This window comes from Pan troglodytes, chromosome 16, assembly GCF_028858775.2.
Source record: "Pan troglodytes isolate AG18354 chromosome 16, NHGRI_mPanTro3-v2.0_pri, whole genome shotgun sequence".
Taxonomy (NCBI): Eukaryota; Metazoa; Chordata; class Mammalia; order Primates; family Hominidae; genus Pan; species Pan troglodytes.
In genome coordinates this window covers 52,350,928-52,373,238 of record NC_072414.2, presented here as the reverse complement: position 1 = coordinate 52,373,238, position 22,311 = coordinate 52,350,928, and the positions used below count along the sequence as shown (strand labels likewise).

Sequence of the window (22,311 nt, the reverse complement as noted above, 5' to 3'; positions counted from 1 at the left end):
ACCAGCTGCTACTACTCAGCACCTGGGCAATTGGAATACCATTTGGGAAAACTACTTCCTTGATTACACTTCCTCCTTTAAAAAGATATGTTGTGATATTAAGGCAAGAAAAAAAAACTCATAGCTTTTGTTAAGTGAAGCTTGCAAATTCTGCCCATCCTTTTGTGGGTGTTTCTTCCTCCCATACTCTCTCTGTCAGTACCATTTGTTTCAAATTCGGGCAGAATCAGAACATCATAATGCATATAAGGGGTAATTCTGGATGATGAATCGTACCTGAATCGTACCTGTGAGAAAGTAACTGTGAAGTCTCAATGCACGTTATCTTTTATGTTTTTCTTTTGTAAAGTTCTTTTGAACCTGGAATTTTAGGTTAAATTAAGTAAAAACTGTAGATTGGAAACCTCCTGAACTTTGTGCATCCTTAAAATATCAAGTTTTTTGTTGTGTTTTGTTTTGTTTTGTTTTTTGAGATGGATTTTGCTCTTGTTGCCCAGGCTGGAGTGCAATGGCGCGATCTCAGTTCACTGCAACCTCTGCCTCCCGGGTTCAAGAGATTCTCCTGCCTCAGCATCCCGAGTAGCTGGGATTACAGGCATGCGCCACTACGCCCAGCTAATTTTGTATTTTTAGTAGAGACGGGATTTCTCCATGTTGGTCAGGCTGGTCTCAAACTCCCGACCTCAGGTGATCTGCCCACCTTGGCCTCCCAAAGTGCTAGGATTACAGGCGTGAGCCACCGCGCCTGGCCAACATCAAGTTTTATATAAATGCAATAGATGCACACACATTAATGTATGTTGTACTGCAACACATTTGGACCCTTTTCTTAGTGTGGGTCTGCAGCATTTGAACAGTCCGACACTGCCCTCTGCTGATATACATGGGTAAAGTCTGTGCTGTAGATGAGGGAAACCATTGGTCTTGATTTTTTGTTCTGAGTCTGAGTGTGTTTTCTCTGATGCCACTGTTCCTGAATTATGAACAGTCTGAGCTGTAAGCCTGTCACCAGAGCTAATGTCACAGTTCAGTTGTCATCCTTTTCCCAGAGAACACAAGAGTGAGGCTGCTTCGGACACTGGGCATCTCCAAAGCCTGGAATTTGATAGCTCAGGGCTGCTGTAAGATTTGTTGTTAAGTGTCTTTCTTCCTTTAGTTCTTCAGCTTAGCCCAAGCTATGCTCAATTTATTTTAGCGGACTTGTCTGAGTTTCCTAAGTAGGCTGTACTGCAGAAAAGACGTCATTAAGAATGATAAAATGTCGACAACATTTCATGATCCTGGTTGATAAAAATAGCGCTCCTGAAAACCGAGTCTGTGGACCTTTGGAGGCAGGAATGAGTCAGCCTCTCCTAGGTTTCTTCTGACCATCAACACTTCAGATCAGTTTATCTTATTTTCATCAAGAATCTATTTAGTTGTGATTCGTGTGGCTTTACTGGTATCTATTACTAGGTATTAGTGACTTGAAACAGACCTTTTTGAGCTTTCAGTCACTGTTGTAATCTATGTAATTGGGCCCAATTGAAGGTGCTTCAAATGCTGAAGCTTTGACCCTGTGCCAGCTATTCCATTAGCTATCACAGTTGAATACCCGTCCAAAATCCATAAAGCTTGAAGTGACATTAACTGAACTATGCTTAAAAAAAAAATCTGTTTTGACTTCTGGCAGTACTGGTGGCAGTATCTGCCATATGTTACAGTAGAATTTGCCCTTGTGATAGGAATTGTGGACAGTCTGTGGAGAGTTTGGGCCGGGCTTTGGACATTGCCAAGGTCACCTTTGAATGTAGACATAAAAACACTATTGGAATTCTCAGATATTACCACTGGTATATCAGTGATGGAAGGAAACACATCTTACATTATTCTGCCTGTCTTGCAATTCTACAATATCAGGATATAACATTTCTCCCAATGTGTGTTATTTTTAGACTATATTTCTATCATCCTTGAGATTGAACAACTGCCTCTCAAAATATTCAAAGATACTCGGTAGTCATTTAATAACATTTGTGTAGAATGCTGTATGGACCTTTTGCTAACAAGAGGAGAATTTTTGGCTTTGTTGGAACCTCTACAAATCATGATTAAAAACTCAGAAAGAAGAGCCATTGGCTCAAAGGTTAGATGAAGAATAAAATTCAAAATTAACCATTAACCTGAGGCTTAGCTTATATTATACAAACTACTTTTTCAGGGGCATATAACCTCTAATAAGTTTAATTAATAGCTGACACACTTTCCATGTGGGTAAGTAAGTTTCTTAGTGTATTAACACCTTATAATTGATTTACATTTTAAACAGTTGTAATTCTACTTAGTTCAAAGTGATAGTTCCATATTCGGAAAGACAAGTATTAAAGAATCCTGACTATTAAATCTTGACTTTGATCATGAAGCCAGCTTTGAAATACATGTTTCATTGAGTCCTTTCAAGCTATCTGACATGCTCAAAAGTGTATATATTAAATTTGAATACATCACCCATCAAATTCTTATTCCTTAATAAAGTGTTGGTGTCTAGGTTTATTTGGCACTTCATTATTTCTTTTTGCTTCCCTAAAGTGCCTGAAGAGTGCATAATTATCAAGCAAAAATGGAAGGACAAGAATGAAATTTTTAACATTAACCCAATTTTACATTTCAAAGAGGTGAAGCTAAAAATTTTTTCTTAACTATACCTTTACCTGGTAAAAAGACTTACTCTAACAATGCTGGCTGCAAGTGACAACATAAAATTTCTGTATTCCTTTATTTTAGCGAGAATTGTTTAACAAAGAAATTTCTCATCTGTTAAAATAGTGAGTGGTTATTGTAGAAAGTGAAAAATAATAATAAGAAAAAGTTACTTTATATACCCACAGCAAAAGGCAATTGCCAGTTTTAACATTTTGGCATATTCTATTGCTGCCTCTTCCTATTCACTACTTTTTTTTTTTTTTTTTTTTTTGAGATGGGGTCTTACTCTGTCGTCCAGGCTGGAGTGCAGTGGCGCCATCTCGGCTCACTGCAAGCTCCACCTCCCGGGTTCACGCCATTCTCCTGCCTCAGCCTCCCAGTGTAGCTGAGACTACAGGCGCCCGCTACCGTGCCCAGCTAATTTTTTGTATTTTTAGTAGAGATGGGGTTTCACTGTGTTAGCCAGAATGGTCTTGATCTGCTGACCTCGTGATCTGCCTGCCTTGGCCTCCCAAAGTGCTGGGATTACAGGCATGAGCCACTGTGCCCAGCCCCTATTCACTACTTAAAAAAAAAAACATATTAACAGTTGAACTCAAACATGCCAGTTCCAACATCTTGTGCTCTGGTGAAGCATTTTTTAAAGGAATAGAAAATACCATTACTTTGTGCTAAGGGATAGAGTATAGTCTTCAGAAGGAATGTAGAAAGCAGGATGCTAACAGACCCAATCCATGTTTGCAATTTACTTGATGGAGATCAGAGAAGTAGGCTAATGGTGGGGAAGCATTTCCCTGCTGATGTTCATGCTTCCTGGTTCACAGGGACTGGGAACCGACGAGGACTCTCTCATTGAGATCATCTGCTCCAGAACCAACCAGGAGCTGCAGGAAATTAACAGAGTCTACAAGGAAAGTGAGTAGCTTGATTCCTGTGATTCATCCTCTCAGCCCAATTTATGTGACTCTATCATGGCCACTAGGGTTAGAGTTCGGGCTAAGATGCCTGCATTAGTGATGTGCAGAAGTGCCTGCCACCTTGACTATGCAGGCAAGGTTGGCTGTGGTCCAAGTTTCTCTCCTTCACCTCCTCATTGCCTGCATTTTGATTATTACATTCCACTAGAACTTCTGTGTTAGAAGAAGGGTAGAAGACAGGAGGGAAAGGAGAGAAAACAAAACTTGTTTTTAAAAAAGATCGGATGAGGAGAAGTAGCAAGTATTATATATGGATTCCACTTATTGGGCGCTGTTCAGTCTCTGCTCAAGAGGTTGCCAACGCTGGACTGTGGATAATTGAAGAATTACAGCAAGAGACCCCTGTGGACTGGTGCACACTTAGCAGCATAGAAGGCTATGAGGGGAATAAACAATGCAACTTACATCACTACTGCATTTCTTTTTTGTTTTACTTTTTAAAGTTGATATTATCATAGTTTTACATATTTTGGGGGTACATGTGATATTTTGGTACATGTATTATATATAATATGTAATTATCAAGTCAGGGTAATTGAGATATCCATCACCTCACACGTTTATCTTTTTTTGTATTAGGAACATTACGGTTCTTCTCTAGCTACTGTATTTCAATATAGATGCTATTTTGAATATTGAAATATAATTTCATTCAAAAGCATTGTTTAATTCTTAGTGGTTTTTGCCATTGTGCATTTTCTCAGTGGACAGTAAAGCACAATTGTGTGTGTGTGTGTGCGTGTGTAGACCTCCAATTTTTTTGATGTTCAGAACAAGTATTCACAGTCAGGAGGGCTGGGAGCCAGTATTTAAACTACACGAGAGGTCACCAATCAAAGGTGAGCCTGAGGATCCCTGATTTGATCTAGCCCTGCTGCCCCCTGTCATGGATAATAACTCTGGCTCTGATTTCATGAGGGCGAAAATCATTCTAGTGAATCCTTCCTCTGTTTGGGGTTAAGGAGAATAGCTATGTCCAGCTGACGTAGCTGTTCTGCTTCTCAGAGTCTTAGTGGGAAATGGGGAGATTGGGGTGGATGGTTGGCTACACAGGCAGAAAGCATAAAACCAGATGTATTTTCCTCCAAGTGTACAAGACTGATCTGGAGAAAGACATTATTTCGGACACATCTGGTGACTTCCGCAAGCTGATGGTTGCCCTGGCAAAGGTTGGTTTCCCAGTTTCTTTCTTTGCCCTTGCTTCCTCCGAAGGCAAGTCACATACCTCATTTTATACTTGGAGTGAATTAACTAAATCCCCTGTGCCTGCATCAGAAATTCAGCTGCATTTTTGAAAGTGGGTTTGCACTGTCGCTGCAGAGTTGTCAATTTTGTATAATAGGATTTCTTATCCTGCAAAACCTCATGGACAAGGGGACTTTGGGAGCCAGAGAAGGGATGGGCGGCTCTCAAGTCCTGGCCTGGATTTATGTGCGAGAGCCTTGGCCGTGTGACTTAGGGAAGGTCACTTTGCCTCTATCTGTGGTCATGCAGGACCCGGTGGGAAGTGACCTTCTGGTTTCTTTTTCACTGCGTTTACTTCTCATGGAAGAATTTGCCCATATAGTCCTTTGTCTGGGGTGGAGTTGTCTTTGTGGAGCTGATTGCTAATATTAACACATTAACATGGAGGAAGGGGCATTTCCCCTGTGAATCCCTAGTTCTGGCCAGCGTGCAGCTTAACACTTATGTGCCAGGGGAGGGATGAGAGACCCTGGGAACCCTGATGACAAATGACAGATAGTGCGTCCGGCCCACTCACATCTCCATTACTGCAACAACTCCTGTGCCATTCTCCCTGGCTCTCCTCTCTTCGCTACCACCTGCCCCATGTACCACCATCCACGGATCTCTGTGAAATACACTTTCACCATTTTACTCCCCTGTTCAAACCCCATTTCTGCTGCATCAAATTTAAACTCCTAACTGCTGTGAAAGGTCCTCAAAACCCTCCCTGCATCTTCTTTGCTCATCTTTCCTGCTCGGCTCTGCTCTGACAGGGCAGCTCCTTACTTACCCGAGAGTGTGCTGTGCCATCCCTCGTGTGCCAGCTGGCTCTCCCGCTCTGCTTGGCTAGCTGCATCTGACTGACCCTTGAAGTTTCAGCTTAAGCCCGGGCCCATCGTTCACACTCTTTGCTGACTCTGCCCTCTGAGAGTTCTTCCTCTTCCCGCATTTTGTGTCTTTCTAGTGCCGTGGGTTCCCGGGCTGCTTTACATTTGTTTCCACATATTCCTCCATCTGCATCGCAAGCTCTCTGTGAGAAAGAGCTAAATCTCATCAGCTTTTTGTGGGGGATGGGGAGAGGGATTCTATAAGGTGTGTAGGCCAGGACTGGGTACCAAGCGGGGGATTGTTGATGGCAAGGCACAGCCCCCACTTCCTTGCTCAATGATTTTACCACTCCTTGACTGGTCTAGGTTTCTTTTTCTTTTTCTTTTCTTTCTTTCTTTTTTTTTTTTTTTTTGAGACAGAGTCTCACTCTGTCACCAGGGCTGGAGTGCAGTGGCATGATCTCAGATCACAGCAACCTGGTTCAAGCGATTCTCCCGCCTCAGCCTCCCGAGTAGCTGGGACTACAGGCATGTGCCACCATGCCTGGCTAATTTAGTAGAGACAGGGTTTCACCTTGTTAGCCAGGATGGTCTCCATCTCCTGACCTCGTGATCTGCCCGCCTTGGCTTCCCAAAGTGCTAGGATTACAGGCATGAGCCACCGCGCCCGGCCCCATCTAGGTTTCAAAGTAAGAAAAATCTTACGTGGATACGTATTTAGGAAATTAAATAATGGCGTACATGGACTGGGGAGAAAACATTTTCAGTTTTAAAATACACAAAGAAATGGATTTGAAGTTCTTTTTCTTTCCCCCATAGGGTAGAAGAGCAGAGGATGGCTCTGTCATTGATTATGAACTGATTGACCAAGATGCCCGGGTAAGTGCTGAGCTTTTTGGTTTGAGTTTTTGTTTTCTGGTAAGTCTCTGGATAGTCTATATAGTAATTTAACTCTGTGTGACAAATGACTCTCAAACTCTGTGGCTTAAAACAACAAACATGTATTATTTCTCAGTTTCTGTGTGTCAGGAATTGAGGAGTAGATTAGCCCAATGGTTCTGGCTCAGGGTCTTTTCTGAGGTTGCAGACAAAATGTTGCAAGGCTGCAGTCACCTGAGGGCTTGACTGAGTCAAGGGAATCTGCTTCCAAGATGGTGCACTTCACATGACTGTTGGTAGGAGACCTTAGAATTGCTCCACATATGCCTCTCCATGGGGTTGTTTGAGCATCCTCACGACATGGCAGCCGGCTTTCCCCAGAGCAAGCAATCTGCAAAGAGGAAGCCACAGTGTCTTTTATGACCTAACCTCAGGAGTCCCACCTTGCACTGCTGTCATACTCTTTTCATTAAAAGTGAGTCACTGAGTCTAGCCCACACTCAGTGGGAGGGGATTAGGCTCTTCCTTTGGAAGGGAGGAACCTCAAAGAATTTCTGGCCATATTTTAAACCCACCGTAGTCTGACAGCAATGTTTATTAGAAGACATTCTCTTATAATGCTGGTGTTACTTACAGAATCAATACGTGACTCACATATGCTCACTCAGGCTTTGCTTGTATGGAAGCTTCAGTTTCTGCAGAGTGTAATGTGGCTGTGCATAACAATCAGGCAGGCAGGTGGGAAGCAGAAGAAGGTGGAGAAGACACAGCCAGGGACAGGATGGCATACTGCTCTGTTGTGGTGGGGGAGAAAGGGAGGCCAGCAGAGACCTGTCCTTTTCTGGCTGAATAAGACTTTTGCCAGTTCTAGTTCCATTATCTCTGAGAACTATTTGTTAAGCTTATTCAGACTGCAACGAACTATATTCTTTACTCAGAGGGACAACGATTATCTCAAAGTAAGTCATAAAAGCTGCAGAAAAAAATTAATTTAAATTAATGTTAGTTTTAAAATTCAGTATATTCCACACGGCACTTCTAGCAGGTAGTAGAGAAGGGTTTAAATAAAGTAATAGAAGTTGGGTTTTGCAATTCCTAGATGGTGGAAGATCACGGAATGAATATCTACCCTTGCATAAGCCTTTCTTCCTCTTGCCCTCCCTGCCATTGTTAGGGCTACTTGTAGCCCCTAAATTTTCCAGAAACTGAAAATGAGATGAGATGGGCTCCTTTTCCAGCTCCATCACTCCCTGAGTCTCTGAGAAGCTTGGGAATGAGAGCCTGGTCTGTAGCTGTCCAGTAAACATCTGCTAGCTTATCTGCCCCTAAATGTGCCCAAAGGGAGGAGGGCCAGATGTGTTAATGAACATTTACTTGTCCTTCTTTATATGAATACAAGCTCTTGGTCCCTCCTTTCTTATTCAAGGAAGGAGATTGTACAGCAGACCTCACGAACTATCTGCAGTCTCATGTGGTATCCATCTGTGCCTAAGGAAGACTGCTTGTGATTAAGACTTTTGACCTACATAGTAGGTCTCTGCCCATGTCTGCAGTATAATCATCTTTCCTCGTTTGGCATTTTGAATGTGTAGCTTTTTTTGTTTTTTAAGCATGACATTTTTTTTGACGTTACATTGGATGTGTAGTTAACTTTTCCTGGTTGGTTGTACTCGTAGGATCTCTATGACGCTGGAGTGAAGAGGAAAGGAACTGATGTTCCCAAGTGGATCAGCATCATGACCGAGCGGAGCGTGCCCCACCTCCAGAAAGGTGGGCACTGTGCTGAGGGAGTCTCAGTGCCTTGGGGCCCTGGCTGGGGCGGCTGGGTGGATGTCCATGTTGGGATGGAGTCTGCCAGAATGAGGTTCTGTCTCCGCTTGGCACTCTCATAGGCTCACCCATTTTCCCTCACCTTTCTCTCCCATTCTGGATTCTTTTCTCTTGCAAATAGTTTCTGCATTTGGTGCTTTATTCTGCAGCTCCTTCTTGTTTGATGATCATTTTGTCTTGCTATTATTTGTTGAAGTAGTGGACTTTGGTGCATGCTCTGTACTGTTTCCTGTGGTTTTCGGATGGAATGGGTTCCACTGAGGGGAGATAGAGATGGTCCAAATATGTGGCCTGGGCAGTGCCATTCAGGACAGGTGGTATGGCTGTTCCACGACAAACTTGGCCAATGTTGGCTCTCGTCACCATGGCAACCTCTAAGCTCCTAGGATGCTATGATCATCCTCAATTTTTAAAAAAATTATGGTGCATAAAATTAGGTGGGTGATCATTGACAGCTTTGACTAGTGGCTCTGATCTGATAACTCTTTGTTGTTTTTCCTCAGTATTTGATAGGTACAAGAGTTACAGCCCTTATGACATGTTGGAAAGCATCAGGAAAGAGGTTAAAGGAGACCTGGAAAATGCTTTCCTGAACCTGGGTAAGTGAATGTGGCCCCCATTCCTGGTAGACATCAGCTACCAGAGCAGAAGTGACAGATGGCCATCCTCTTAATCCAAATGTGTTTGGGAGGTGTGGCTTCTATGCATGCTTTGGATAGTTTTACAGTCTTAATTGTATAGATTTAAGAATATAAAACTGAAGAAAGGCCTAACTTGGTAACAGATTGCTGCCAGGGAGGAGTAAGAGAACAGGAGGAGAGAGGGGTGTGTTGTGGAAACTCACGTATGCACTTGGGTTCTGCAGGCCTCAGAGACCCCTGGTTTAAAACCGTGGTGGAACTTAGTATTGCAGAGGATTTCTACATTTCCCTTAGCCTGTCCTATTTTGCAGCCCTTTTCCATTGCATTAGGTCACTTCTGGTTTGTGGCCCAGGGCCAGGGCATCGTCTCTCATTGGTAGAGGAGAGACCAGAGTAGCTACAGCCCTGACTCCCTTTCTTCTCTCCACAGTTCAGTGCATTCAGAACAAGCCCCTGTATTTTGCTGATCGGCTGTACGACTCCATGAAGGTAAGGGCAGCTGGCTGAGAGAGCTGTGTTTCCACACTCAGCTTTTCTTCTTTTGGGTCCCAAATTGAGTCTCCTTGATTCATGGACGGAGGAAGGGGACCCCACTGTGTGGTTGCAGGAACACACTAGTCAGCTGTGGTTGTATTTGACAGCTGAGAGAACCACAAATCTGTCTTCTCTCTCTCAGCTGCTTGAACACGTATTTGCGTACAGACAGAAAGTAAAGTGCCATGGGAGAGAGAAAATGCGACATGGTAGTCGTGTCTGATCCCTGCTCAGGTTTCTCAGTGATTTCTTCCTGTTACTGCCAGAGTCAAGACAAGCGAGGAAGGGAGCGATTATTAAGCACCCACTATACAGTGGACATGTGCTACTATTTTACCTTAAATCATTGCAAAACAACCTCTGAGGCTTATATGATTATCTTCTTTATAAATGCAGAGATGGAGCTCAGAATACCTCAGCCTGCTTGAAGTTACACAGACAGATTTGAGCCTGGGTCTATCAGACCCCAAAGACAGCCCCACAACCCTTCCCTAAACGAACCACCTCTTCCCGTAGACCCATCCCATTTTCTACACCTCAAATGTGCCATGTGTTTTCTGGCTTCTAGGCTTTTGCATTTTCCTTCTGGAACATCTCCCTTGTCTGCACTGCCTCTGCCATCTGTCTTTGAGTTCCATATCAAATAGCACCCCTTGGTGCCTTCGGTCTGATGCTCTGGAAGTAAACTCAGTGGTCTTTATTGCACATATCATTAGAAATGGCACAGAGCGATGATAGAAATGTGTTGGCATTTCCCCTCTAAGCCTGCAAGAGTCAGGAACCTCTTGTTACATATGGAAACTCAGACTGCTTGAACTGAGCCTTGCAGTAGTAGGTGCTCAGTATATATTTATTGAATGGTGGCATAGAGTGGGAGTCTGTGCTGACTACAGCCTGCTGTGTTTGGAATTCCCAGATGCTCTTCTTTCTTTTCTTTTCTTGTCTTGTCTTTTTTTTTCTTTCTTTTTTCCTCCCTTCCTCCCTGCCTTCCCCTCCCTCTTTGCCTTCCCCTCCCTCCCTGCCTCCCCCTCCCTCCCTGCCTCCCCCTGCCTCCCTGCCTTCCCCTCCCTCCCTGCCTTCCCCTCCCTCCCTGCCTTCCCCTCCCTCCCTGCCTTCCCCTCCCTCCCTGCCTTCCCCTACCTCCCTGCCTTCCCCTCCCTCCCTGCCTTCCCCTCCCTCCCTGCCTTCCCCTACCTCCCTGCCTTCCCCTCCCTCCCTGCCTTCTCCTGCCTCCCTGCCTTCCCCTCCCTCCCTGCCTTCCCCTCCCTCCCTGCCTTCTCCTGCCTCCCTGCCTTCTCCTGCCTCCCTGCCTTCTCCTGCCTCCCTGCCTTCTCCTGCCTCCCTGCCTTCCCCTGCCTCCCTGCCTTCCCCTCCCTCCCTGCCTTCCCCTGCCTCCCTGCCTTCCCCTCCCTCTCTGCCTTCCCCTCCCTGCCTTCCCCTGCCTCCCTGCCTTCTCCTGCCTCCCTGCCTTCCCCTCCCTCCCTGCCTTCCCCTCCCTCCCTGCCTTCCCCTGCCTCCCTGCCTTCTCCTGCCTCCCTGCCTTCCCCTCCCTCCCTGCCTTCCCCTGCCTCCCTGCCTTCTCCTGCCTCCCTGCCTTCCCCTCCCTCCCTGCCTTCCCCTCCCTCCCTGCCTTCCCCTCCCTCCCTGCCTTCCCCTGCCTCCCTGCCTTCTCCTACCTCCCTGCCTTCCCCTACCTCCCTTTCCTTCCCCTCCCTCCCTTTCCTTCCTTTCCCTTTCCCTTTCTTCTCTCTTTCTCTCTCCTTCCTTCCTTCCCTTTTTCTTTCTTTCTCTCTTTCTTTCTCTCTCTCTCTCTGTCTTTCCCTCTCTCTCTATGTCTTTCCTTTCTTATAGGTTTTTGGGAAACAAGTAGTGTTCGGTTACATGAATAATTTCTTTTGTGGTGATTTTTGAGATTTTGGTGTACTTATCACCCAGGCAGTGTACACTGTGCCCTAATATCCCTTATCCAAAATGCTTGGGACCAGGAATGTTTTATATTTCAGATTTATTTTTGATTTTGGAATATTTGCATATATATAATGAAATATTTTAGGGATGGGACCCAAGTCTAAACTTGAGATTCATTTATGTTTTATATAGACCTTACACACATAGCCTAAAGGTAATTTTATACAACGCTTTTGATAATTTTGTGCATGAAACAGTTTGTGTTAAGTGCTGTATGTGGAATTTTTCATTGTGGCATCATGTCGGCACTGAAAAAGTTTTGGATTTTGGAGCATTTTAGATTTCAGATTTTCAGATCAGGGATGCTCAACCTGTAGACGCTTTCTTTAACGATAACATTCTCAGCGAATGTAACAAATATCAACTTGATTTTCAGGGCAAGGGGACGCGAGATAAGGTCCTGATCAGAATCATGGTCTCCCGCAGTGAAGTGGACATGTTGAAAATTAGGTCTGAATTCAAGAGAAAGTACGGCAAGTCCCTGTACTATTATATCCAGGTAAGCCCGAGGTGCAGTGTCAGCCTGCCCTGCCGTCCAGAGCACCCCGGGCCCCGGCAGGTGGCCTGGCAGAATGATGACAGAATGGCGATTTTCTGTTTTCTGACTCTCTGGGGAAGAGATGCTAGTCATCAACTATCAGGGATTTATTTTGAAAGCACCATTTGTGATTTGTCCTGGACTTTGTAGAATCAGGCAGATGTTTTATATTTTTCACATCTGTTACTCTACAATGATCATCGGTGTTCATGACGATGATCCTGCAAGGCTTGCTGACATCCTGAAGAGGCTTGGAAGATCAGTTACATTTTACTTTTTTTTTTTTTTTTTGAGACGGAGTCTTGCTCTCTCGCCCAGGCTGGAGTGCAGTGGCCACAATCTCGGCTCACTGCAACCTCCAACTTCTGGGTTCACACCATTCTCCTGCCTCAGCCTCCCAAGTAGCTAGGACTACAGGCGCCCGCCACCACACCCGGCTAATTTTTTTGTATTTTTAGTAGAGACGGGGTTTCACCGTGTTAGCCAGGATGGTCTCGATCTCCTGACCTCGTGATCCGCCCACCTCGGCCTCCCAAAGTGCTGGGATTACAGGTGTGAGCCACCGCGCCCGGCCACATTTTACTTTTATTATGCATTGATTCCTTGAAAAATCCTCTGGGATAGGCCTAACAACTTTCAGTTACTCAGAACTCCCATCTCTCCAATCAGTTTAGCATCTGTCTGTTTTGATGTGATGTCGCATTTGCAGTAAGGAAGTGATCGCATTCACTGTGGTACCACTATGTAGATTTCAGACAGCCCTTGCAACTCCCATTTCTAGAAGTTCCTCAGATGTCCAAAGGCATGCCCATGGTTAGCAAGGATGAAGTTAGAGCTGGATTTTTTGTAGCCAGGTTTATTAGGGCACATGTTTAAAGTCAAAGGACCAGTTAGACTCTTAGTAATTGTTCCTCACCTCACCAGCTTATTTCCACTTGACCTTAATAATGCAGGAAATAGGAGAGTGAGCTAGGAAAGTACCCTGTTTTCTGTGGAAAGACGAGGACGAGAGAGGAAAGTTGGGGTGTTTGTAGGACCTTGCTGCAGTAAGAACAGCCCTGGTCACTAACCTATGTCAATCCTCAGCACTCCCTCCACCCCACAGTCCTAAGGAGCCTTGAGTGTCTTCCCCAGCACCTCCTCCGACCACACTCCTAGAGGCTTCCCTGGCAATGGTTTGGGTGTGGCCTTCCAGGCCTTTGTGTCAGGGCGGGTCTCCTGCAGAGTCTTCTCTTTGTCATGGGAGAAGCTTCATTGTGCGTTGAGGCTACTTCTGTGTTATTGAGGAGTCTGGGCTTTTTTCTGATACCGCGTTTCTTTTCTTTCCTGGGCCATTGTAGCAAGACACTAAGGGCGACTACCAGAAAGCGCTGCTGTACCTGTGTGGTGGAGACGACTGAAGCCCGACACGGCCTGAGCGTCCAGAAATGGTGCTCACCATGCTTCCAGCTAACAGGTCTACAAAACCAGCTTGCGAATAACAGTCCCTGTGGCCATCCCTGTGAGGGTGACGTTAGCATTACCCCCAACCTCATTTTAGTTGCCTAAGCATTGCCTGGCCTTCCTGTCTAGTCTCTCCTGTAAGCCAAAGAAATGAACATTCCAAGGAGTTGGAAGTGAAGTCTATGATGTGAAACACTTTGCCTCCTGTGTACTGTGTCATAAACAGATGAATAAACTGAATTTGTACTTTAGAAACACGTACTTTGTGGCCCTGCTTTCAACTGAATTGTTTGAAAATTAAACGTGCTTGGGGTTCAGCTGGTGAGGCTGTCCCTGTAGGAAGAAAGCTCTGGGACTGAGCTGTACAGTATGGTTGCCCCTATCCAAGCGTCGCTATTTAAGTTAAATTTAAATGAAATAAAATAAAATAAAATCAGTTCCTGAGTCACACAATCCACATTTCAAATGCTCAGCTTTCACATGTGGTCAGCAGCTAGTATATCTGGACAGCGCAGGTAGGGAACATTTCGATAGAAAGTTCTGTTGGGCAGCAGTACATGCCCAGGGCATGAGAGGACCTATGGGGGAGAAAACGGATCCCAGAGGGACCCCTCATCTGCTTATCTTTCTACAGGTTAATTAGGTGAAAATAAGCATCAGGGGCAGCCACAAACTGGAGAGAGCAGTGGGGCAGGGTGGGGCAGGCTACAGCATTCTGGCAAAGGAGATCCAACACAAGCCGATGGGGAGCACGGAGAAGGGATTTCTTTTGACTGGGAGGATTGAGAAAGATGATAGAGAAAAGGAACCATTTGAGCTGCACACTAAAATCTAAGGTGAGGTTTTACAGCTGGGAGAAAGCACTCCATGCAGGTTCTTAGGGGTCTGGGAATGAATGACAGGTCGCTGATACAATGGTACACATGTCAAAAAGTTCAGAGACTTCTTTCTGTACAGTGAAAGTTATGTCTCTCCCTTACTAGCCAGTGGCCTTCCCTGGAGTCGCCTGGTTTCCAGTACATTTTCATGGATAGACTGCATACGCATGTATATATATGTATCTATCTGTGTTCATAAATGTGAAGGTGCTGTCCCCAGGCTGCTGGTACTGGGTTCTGCAGATTCCTTTTTATACAAGTGCTCCCCCTAAGCAGGGTAGAGGGCTGGGAGTGAGGGGAAGTTGACTCCTCCTCCTAACCCTTCTCCTTAGTGGAGGGTGTGTCAACTACTCATTTTTGGCACCTGGCTGATGCAGGGCCCACTCAGTCATCTGCAGGGACTAGGTAGGTAATGGAAATGAATGTATGAAATGGGCAGGTTGGACAGAAGTGGGGAATCTGGGGAAAATGGGGAATGCCTGCTTTGCTTGAGGCATTCAAATTCAATTCAAACAACAGTCGTAACAACATGGCATTGACCAAACCAAATACATCCGTGAGCTGATTGGCTGCTATTTTGGCCCTTTGGCAAACTTTAGATGGAAATTTGGATGGAGCATGGCTCTTGGGTCACTAGTGGCCCATAACGTACGTGAAAGGCCCCTGAGATAGTCCTTAAAAAGCAGGTTATGCAAAAATCAGGTATTTTATCAAATGTGTCCTGCCTATACATATTAAAATGGATGCCCCAAATCACAGAATATACTGTTCTGTGTGCTTGGGGCAGAGTTCAAGGAACTGCCTAAGAAGCAGGACCTTTCTCATTAACCCCAAATTATATTGAACTCAGAATTGATAGGGCTGGGCAGAGGCTGTCAGGAGCAATGTTTCAGATCAGTGAACATTTAGGCATTGTTACCTCTCAATCATACGTGTGTTTCAGGCTGCAAAGGGAGCAGTGGTGTGGAGCAGACAAGGCCATGGGGTGAATGTGGGGAAACTTATGCTCCCACTGTGCCCAGGACAGTCTGGCCACTGGTGTGGCCAACAGGTATGTGGGAAAGTCGAAAGGGCAGGCCAACGTAGGACAGGCGCTTGGAGAACTGTTTCAAACACTGTCTACTGTCTTTCCTCTATACAAAGCAATGGCAGTCCAGTGTTTTCCAAAACTCACAGCCAGGGCACTTGAATTTTGGTCCCATTTTCTTCTGGATTTCAGCCTGTCCTCTTCAGTCAAGCTGTCCAAACTGTTTCATGAATAAAGAGAACCATCTGGAGGTTTGACTTATTCTCCCCAGAAATTTTACTTTGCAAAGAGAAGGAAAAGGGTACCTGGCAGGCTGTGAGTTGGTAACAAGAACTTTGATTTTATTCTTTGAGGAATAAAAGGTAATTGATGCAATGTAGCTATGAAAACTTATTGTACTATAACACTGTGATCAAGAACATGATTTTTTTCTCCCTGCCTTGGTGGGGCTGGGCAGAGCCATCATGTTGCACAACCCCAGAGAACACTCATCCTGTTGTAGTCTATGTGAATGATATCTCCCTTGGTGTTGTGCAGTGCACAACCTGTGCAGCCATACATGACAGCCCTGTATTGTGACCTAGGTGTGTGTGAGATGGTCTATTCCGCCTTTTGCTACAGAGTTGCCTTTCCAGTTAAAAAAGTTAGAAGGCAAATCTTATTGAGAAACAAATGGGTGAACCTCGAAAGGTCTTGACTTCTCCATGGACTTGATCTTCAGACCAGTTTTACTGGGCTATGCACAAATGGCTGTATATATGAATCTTCCCCAGTATGTGAAGTTCCCATGGTATAAACTATTAGTAAATATAGCTACAGCGGGGAAAACCAGGCTCACAAAATGGCTACATTTAGCAAGACAAATGATTTGAGGACAGAAATCTTTTAAATCAATTTTTAGTTTTTAAATGACTCCCGCCTCCAGTCCTCTCCCTGTGTTTTGACAAACGGCTTTGGCTTCTTATCCACATCGGTTTATTTGACCTCCTTTTTCCATCAACTACCAAAATGAAAACTCTGCTGCGAGAGCGAGGAGAGAGAGTGCGAGCAATTTTAAACATCCCTTAGCAATGAGGCAGAACATGCTACAGCCATCAAGTTTTAGTTGTTCATTCTATTTACTGAAAAAAGCTTGTAGCCTGATTTCTTTTATGCGAGTACATTTGAGCAAGCAAAGTTTATAGAGATGACTTATCTCATTACATTAGAAGAGTGATTTGCTATCTCAGCATCTATAAGCAATTTTAACAGACATTTCTGGATGAAGAAAAGCTTTTGTAAATATATGCGAAAGACACAATTTCATCAAGCATTAAATTGGAGGTGCCCTGGAAAAATATTACATTTGTGCACTCAATTAGCTTGATTGCGGCTGAATTTTGTCCACTGAAGGCAGCATTTCTGCAGAAAAACAGGAGCATTCCCTATGTCAGCAGGTTTCCTGAAACAAAAACACTTTGCCAGTCCTCTTTTGCATTTGTGCTGTTCCCAGCTCTGTGTCGCTAATCAGGCCTCTCGGTCTTGTTCCTCGCAGTAGAGTGTTAGAGGAGAGGGAACCAGATAGAAATCTCTGATAGAAATCCAAACCCAACAATTCCAGCTTTAAATAGCCTGCATTCGGTGCAAAAGCTAGGCAAGCTCTGGGCAAAATTGGGAGGGAGTCAAAGGTAGACTTAAGTCTTCCTGGTCTCCTTACGGGGTCTGTAGGACAGCTGTGCCTCCTGCTGCTCCCAGGACTCTGGTGGCCTCCTTACTGCTCTGGGAAGGGCATCTCCCAGCTACTCCTTGGTATGGCTGTTAGCCCATGTCCTTTTCCCTGGGATGAGTCTGCAGGACCCACCCTATCTTCCATCTTGGAATGGAAGTTTTGTCCTCCTAGTACAGGCATGAGAAGAGTTAGGAAATGAATGGTTGGGGTACAAGAGGACTTTCTTGTGCCCCTAAAATCAGTGAAGGAAATGAGCTAAATATTTAGGGATGATCGTGGCCCTCCTCCAACGCACCCCTGACCCCCTTGCTGACCTGTAGTTGAACCATCAGGTCTCTACTAATAAGAAACAAACCAGAAAGAACATGTAATGCCACTGGAACCTGGCTGTGAGGGTGGCTGATGTTTTTAAACAGTAGGTGAGGTCAAATTGGAACTTTCTCAGCTGTAATCCATTACAGCCTGATACAGCTTGGCTCTGTGTCCTCAGCCAGATCTCATCTCCAATTGTAATCGCCACGTGTTGGGGGAGGGAGGTGATTGGATCACAGGGGTGGGTTTCCCCCATGCTGTTCCTGTGACTGAGTTCTCATGAGATCTGATGGTTTTACAACTGTCTGGCATTTCCCCTGCTTGCACGTCTCTCTCCTACTGCCATGTGAAGAGGGTCCATGCTTCCCCTTCACCTTCTGCCGTGATTGTAGCTTCCTGAGGCCTACCCAGCCATGTAGAACAGTGAGTCAATTAAATCTCTTTTCTTTATAAATTACCCAGTCTCGGGTAGTATCTTTATAGCAGTGTGAGAATGAACTAATATATAGCCCAAGGCAATTATGCTTTCAAGTAAATGTCTAAAGATTAATTAATCCAAGAAATAACAAGGAGTTTGGATTAGGAACAGAGAAATGTTTGAAACAAGTCTTTGTTACTCCGAGATCGCCAGATTTCAAATTTTACCATGGAGTCTTGGGTTTTGGAGAACCATCTTGGTCTCAATGAATTGCCTTTGTCTGAATAGACATGAGTGGATATATGACTATGAAGATTTGTTAAAGTCTATAGTTCTGCAGGTAATATTGGTCCTCAGTAATCCATGTATTCATTCATTGTCTTCATTTATTCAGTAGACACACCTCCTATGTGCTGGTCCCTGAACAAAGCACTAGGGATATGGAGATAAGAGAGAGTAAGAACAAGGCAAAGCCAGCCAAGCAGAATGACAAGGGCTGTGATTGGGAAAAGCACAGGCACTTGGGGGTTGAGAGTAGCTGATTGCATCCAAGAGAAGCACCTGGAAAGTTTCTAGGGGCGGCAATCCTTTTTTGTTTTGTTCTTTTTTTTTTTTTGACAAATCCTTGCTTTGTCACCCAGGCTGGAGTGCAGTGGTGTGGACATGGCTCACTGCAGCCTTGACCTCCTAGGCTCAAGCTGTCCCTGCCTCAGTCCCCTGAGTTGCTGGGACTACAGGTGCATACCACCACACCTAGATAATTTTTGTATTTCTTCGTGGAGATGGAGTTTTGCCATGTTGCCCAGACTGGTGTCGAACTCCAGAGTTCAAGTGATCCACCCACCTTGGCCTCCCAAAGTGCTGGGATTACAGGCATGAGAAGGCAATCCATAAAGCTGGATTTTTTTGTTGTTGTTTTTTTGGTATGGTTTTCTTAAAAGAGGATTATATAATCATTGCAGAAAGTTGGAAAACACAGAAAAGTGTGAAGAAGAAAACGGAAATCACCTGAAACCCCAGTTGGAACGGATTGCTATTAATATAATTGGCAAGATGACCCATTTGGGAATCAGCTCTTGTTTCCTTGACAGAAAGCTCATCAGAAAGAACAAGAGGCAGTTTTTCCTCCCCCTTCTCAAAGAGGAGTTGGTGTTTAGGCAGCCACAGTCAGGCCTTCCTCGCCCCATGGGAGAGTTAAGGTGGCTTTTGGTTTTTCAATGTCTAGTTCAATCCAGGATATATACCTGGATTATCTCAAAGGAGTGGGCTCTGGGGTGAAAGAGAGAAGCAAACAGCCTTTCCCTGGGAGAGCTGGGTTTCCAGAGATGGAAAGAGGAAGTTCCCAGGTGATGGGAAATGGTGCCCAGCCCCTACATATCACCCGGAGTGTCTGACCGCTGATTGGGAAGTCGAGTGTTTGCAGGAGATCAAAAACTGACCACAGCAGTATTGGGTACCCCTGGAAAAGTCTTCTTGACTGGGCCTGAGAATGGGGAATGAGGTCCTGCTCAATGTCAAAGCCTATTTTCCAGTCTCAGTCTGATTTGACACCATTTCTTCTCGCATTACCAGAACAGCCCACATCCCACGATGGGAAGCTGGAAGGGAATCTTTTTATGGGTACCCCCTTACTTTGTTTTCTTTTTGACTTTTTATACCTACAATATGTTTCCCAGACAAATCATAGTAAGTATTTCAGACACCTCAGGGCCCCATAATTTAGAGCTAACTTTGTGCTTTGAAGAGCCTAAGTTAATGCAATTTTATATATCAGTAGGGAACACAGGTTCCCATCAGAGTCATAAAACGAGGAAAGGAAAATGAAGTTTGCACCCAGATATTGTATTTTGAACTGCTGTGAAAACAAAGAAATCACAGAAAATGATTTCAGAGCATAGATGAAGCAAAGAAAGAGGTAGTAGAATCAAAACTTTTCAGCTCTTTAGTGACATAATTGCCAGTTCTGTTTTTCTTCTTCCTTAGAGACACAGTCTTGCTGTATTGCCCAGGAGGGAGTGCAGTGGCTACTCACAGGCATGATCACAGTGCACTGCAGCCTCAAACTCCTGGTCCCAAATGATCCTCCCCACTCAGCCTCCTGAGTCGCTGGGACTACAGGTGTGCACTAGCGTGAGTGGGGGGGGGGCAGCCATTTCTGTTGTAATATGAGGTTTCCATGTAATTGACACCTGGCTTCTCATAGTGACAGACACAGAGTAAGGTAAGGTATGTTAGCCTTCTTCCTAGCCTGTGTATTGTTTATTTCTTCCTTTGGCCAAGGCCTCCAGAACTCCACATAGAAATTCAGTCCTGGCCCTCCCTCATTTCATCCCGGCCTGGGCATGGAATGTTGACTCAGCTGTGCCTCCTGCTGCTCCCGAGACTCTGTTGGCCTCCTTACCCCTCGGGGAAGGGGTGAGCTGTGCCTGGGGCTCATGCTTTTTCCCCCTCTCATAACCCCGGTCATGTTGGGGCTGAGACTGCTATGCCCCAGGAGCTGACCTCATCTCCCAGCTACTTGGAAGCCCTGTTCTTGCATCACCCTTCTCCCCATGCCCCAGAACCCCTCCTGTCATTCCCTGTCCTGCTCTGCTCAGTTCCCTCTTGGAGGAGTGTTTGCACAATAGGGACAGCAATTTCTTAAAGGGTGGGCCCTGCCCCGGTGCTTGGACTATCCCATCACTTTATCCAAGGACCTCTGCTGTCTTTCCATCATTGCTGGTGACTCTTTGCTCCTACTTAGAACATTTGCTGCAACCCCTTGCCTGCCTCACCTTATTATAAATAACCTGCCTGCCACTGATGAATTCAGAGATGATGACACAAGTTGTTTGTTTGGCACAAAGAATGTGCTACGCAAGTCCAAAGACCAGATAACAACCTTGTCCTCTCTTCCCCCATCCATCCATATCTGCCGGAAACTCCCCCCTTGACATTGGTCTTGGCATTAAGATTTGTCTTCAGGAAAAAAAAAATAATTGGAAGGGGTGATCCATCAATCCTTTAGCATACTTGATTTTATATTCATTTATCATTTCTTCAACAGAGAATATGGCTCTTAAAGAAGGGAACGTGGGGCGGGGACTATTGAACAGGGTATGAGAAAGTGTGTAGCATAACCGGAGGCTGAATGTAAGTAAGCATTTAACTGGAAGAGCCAGATAAGGTGGGTCATTAATGTACTTTGGATGTATTTTATAATGTAATTCTGGGTTCGATACTAGAAGTTTTGAGGGACTCTCCCTCAGAGATACATAAATCTCTGAGGGATACATAAATCAATCAATTCCTATCTCCACCAAATAAAGTCTATAGGGTTAAAGGTGCTCAGTGGTTAGCCTGCTGGGTCGAAGACCAGCAGGGTCCCCACAGGGTCTGGGACCACCTGTGGGGCTATAAGTCCCCAGTGAGAGGCCATAGGACAGTCAGGATGATTGTCTCTGGGTTGGATTCACCTGCAACAAAGGCTGTTACCCTTGAACCCCAGTGGAAGCCTGGGAGTTCTCTTAAGCTGAATCTTTTCCCTAGGGTCTCCCCACTTAGTGTTCCTTATGGCTTTGCTCCCCTGGGAATAATAGTATCTACCCTGTAGGGTTGTTGTGAGGATTAAATGAGGCAATACATGTAATGTCACTGGTATAGTTCTTAGTATAAAGGAAGCATTTACTAAAACAAATAAATACATGTAATATATTACCACATCTATAATATATGTCATATCGTAGTGTACGATTAGAGACTGGGCCCCGTGGACCTAGGAAAGACTCTTCCTGCTATGTGCTGCTTGGCCTTGGCAGAATCCAGCAGGACACTGGACAATCATTCCAGGGATGCCTTGTGGCTTATCTCCTTCTCGGGCCTGTTTCCATTTGGGGATTCAACCTCCTTGGTTCTCTTGTCTAATAGCCTCGGATGTGCCTCCTGCCGCCTTTCTCTCTGTCAGTGAACCACAAGACCTGACTCTGCAAGCCCTCTGGGAAGAGTACAGAGTGTTTCGACCTTAGGTGATGTGAGGGGAGGTGTTAATGAGTTGCCTATACAGCAACATCATTTATTTTCTTGGCAGTGAGGCAGGTTTTTTTGTTTCCATCAATTTTGGACCTTATGAAGTTGATGACTGTATGTAGTCTGATGATGGGTGAGAAATAATATTCATGATGTCCAGTGCCTCTTGTTCCTGAAAATCAATTAATTTGGTTACCTAACACAGGGCAGTTCCTTGAGGGAGAGGATAAAAGTTCACTTCCTGGAGCCATGTAACTATGACTGTGATTAAACAACGGTAACAAAAACTGTAGGAAACATTGAGCCAGCTACATTCAGGGGAGTTTTGGCCCCACAATATTAGAAGATACTAGGAAGGTCAGGAAGCCTGGGCTGTATAGTTTCTCTTCCACGTGGACATGTTCACCCAACAGGTCC

The 22,311-nt window shown here is 45.0% G+C and overlaps 1 protein-coding gene across 6 annotated transcripts in view; it reads left to right on the top strand.

Annotated features, from left to right (window-relative positions):
• Nucleotides 1–13,807, top strand: part of ANXA2 (annexin A2) — a 53,208-nt gene extending 39,401 nt beyond the window's left edge. For all 6 annotated transcript variants that reach the window (XM_054667621.1, XM_054667622.2, XM_054667618.1 and 3 more), the window contains 8 exons: nt 3,507–3,597; nt 4,749–4,828; nt 6,533–6,592; nt 8,269–8,362; nt 8,926–9,021; nt 9,494–9,552; nt 11,942–12,064; nt 13,444–13,807. In XM_054667621.1, coding sequence (XP_054523596.1) covers nt 3,507–3,597; nt 4,749–4,828; nt 6,533–6,592; nt 8,269–8,362; nt 8,926–9,021; nt 9,494–9,552; nt 11,942–12,064; nt 13,444–13,503 — 663 coding nt within the window. In that variant the 3' untranslated portion in view covers nt 13,504–13,807. The remainder of the gene's footprint in view (nt 1–3,506; nt 3,598–4,748; nt 4,829–6,532; nt 6,593–8,268; nt 8,363–8,925; nt 9,022–9,493; nt 9,553–11,941; nt 12,065–13,443) is intronic.
• The last annotated feature ends 8,504 nt before the right edge of the window (nt 13,808–22,311 follow it).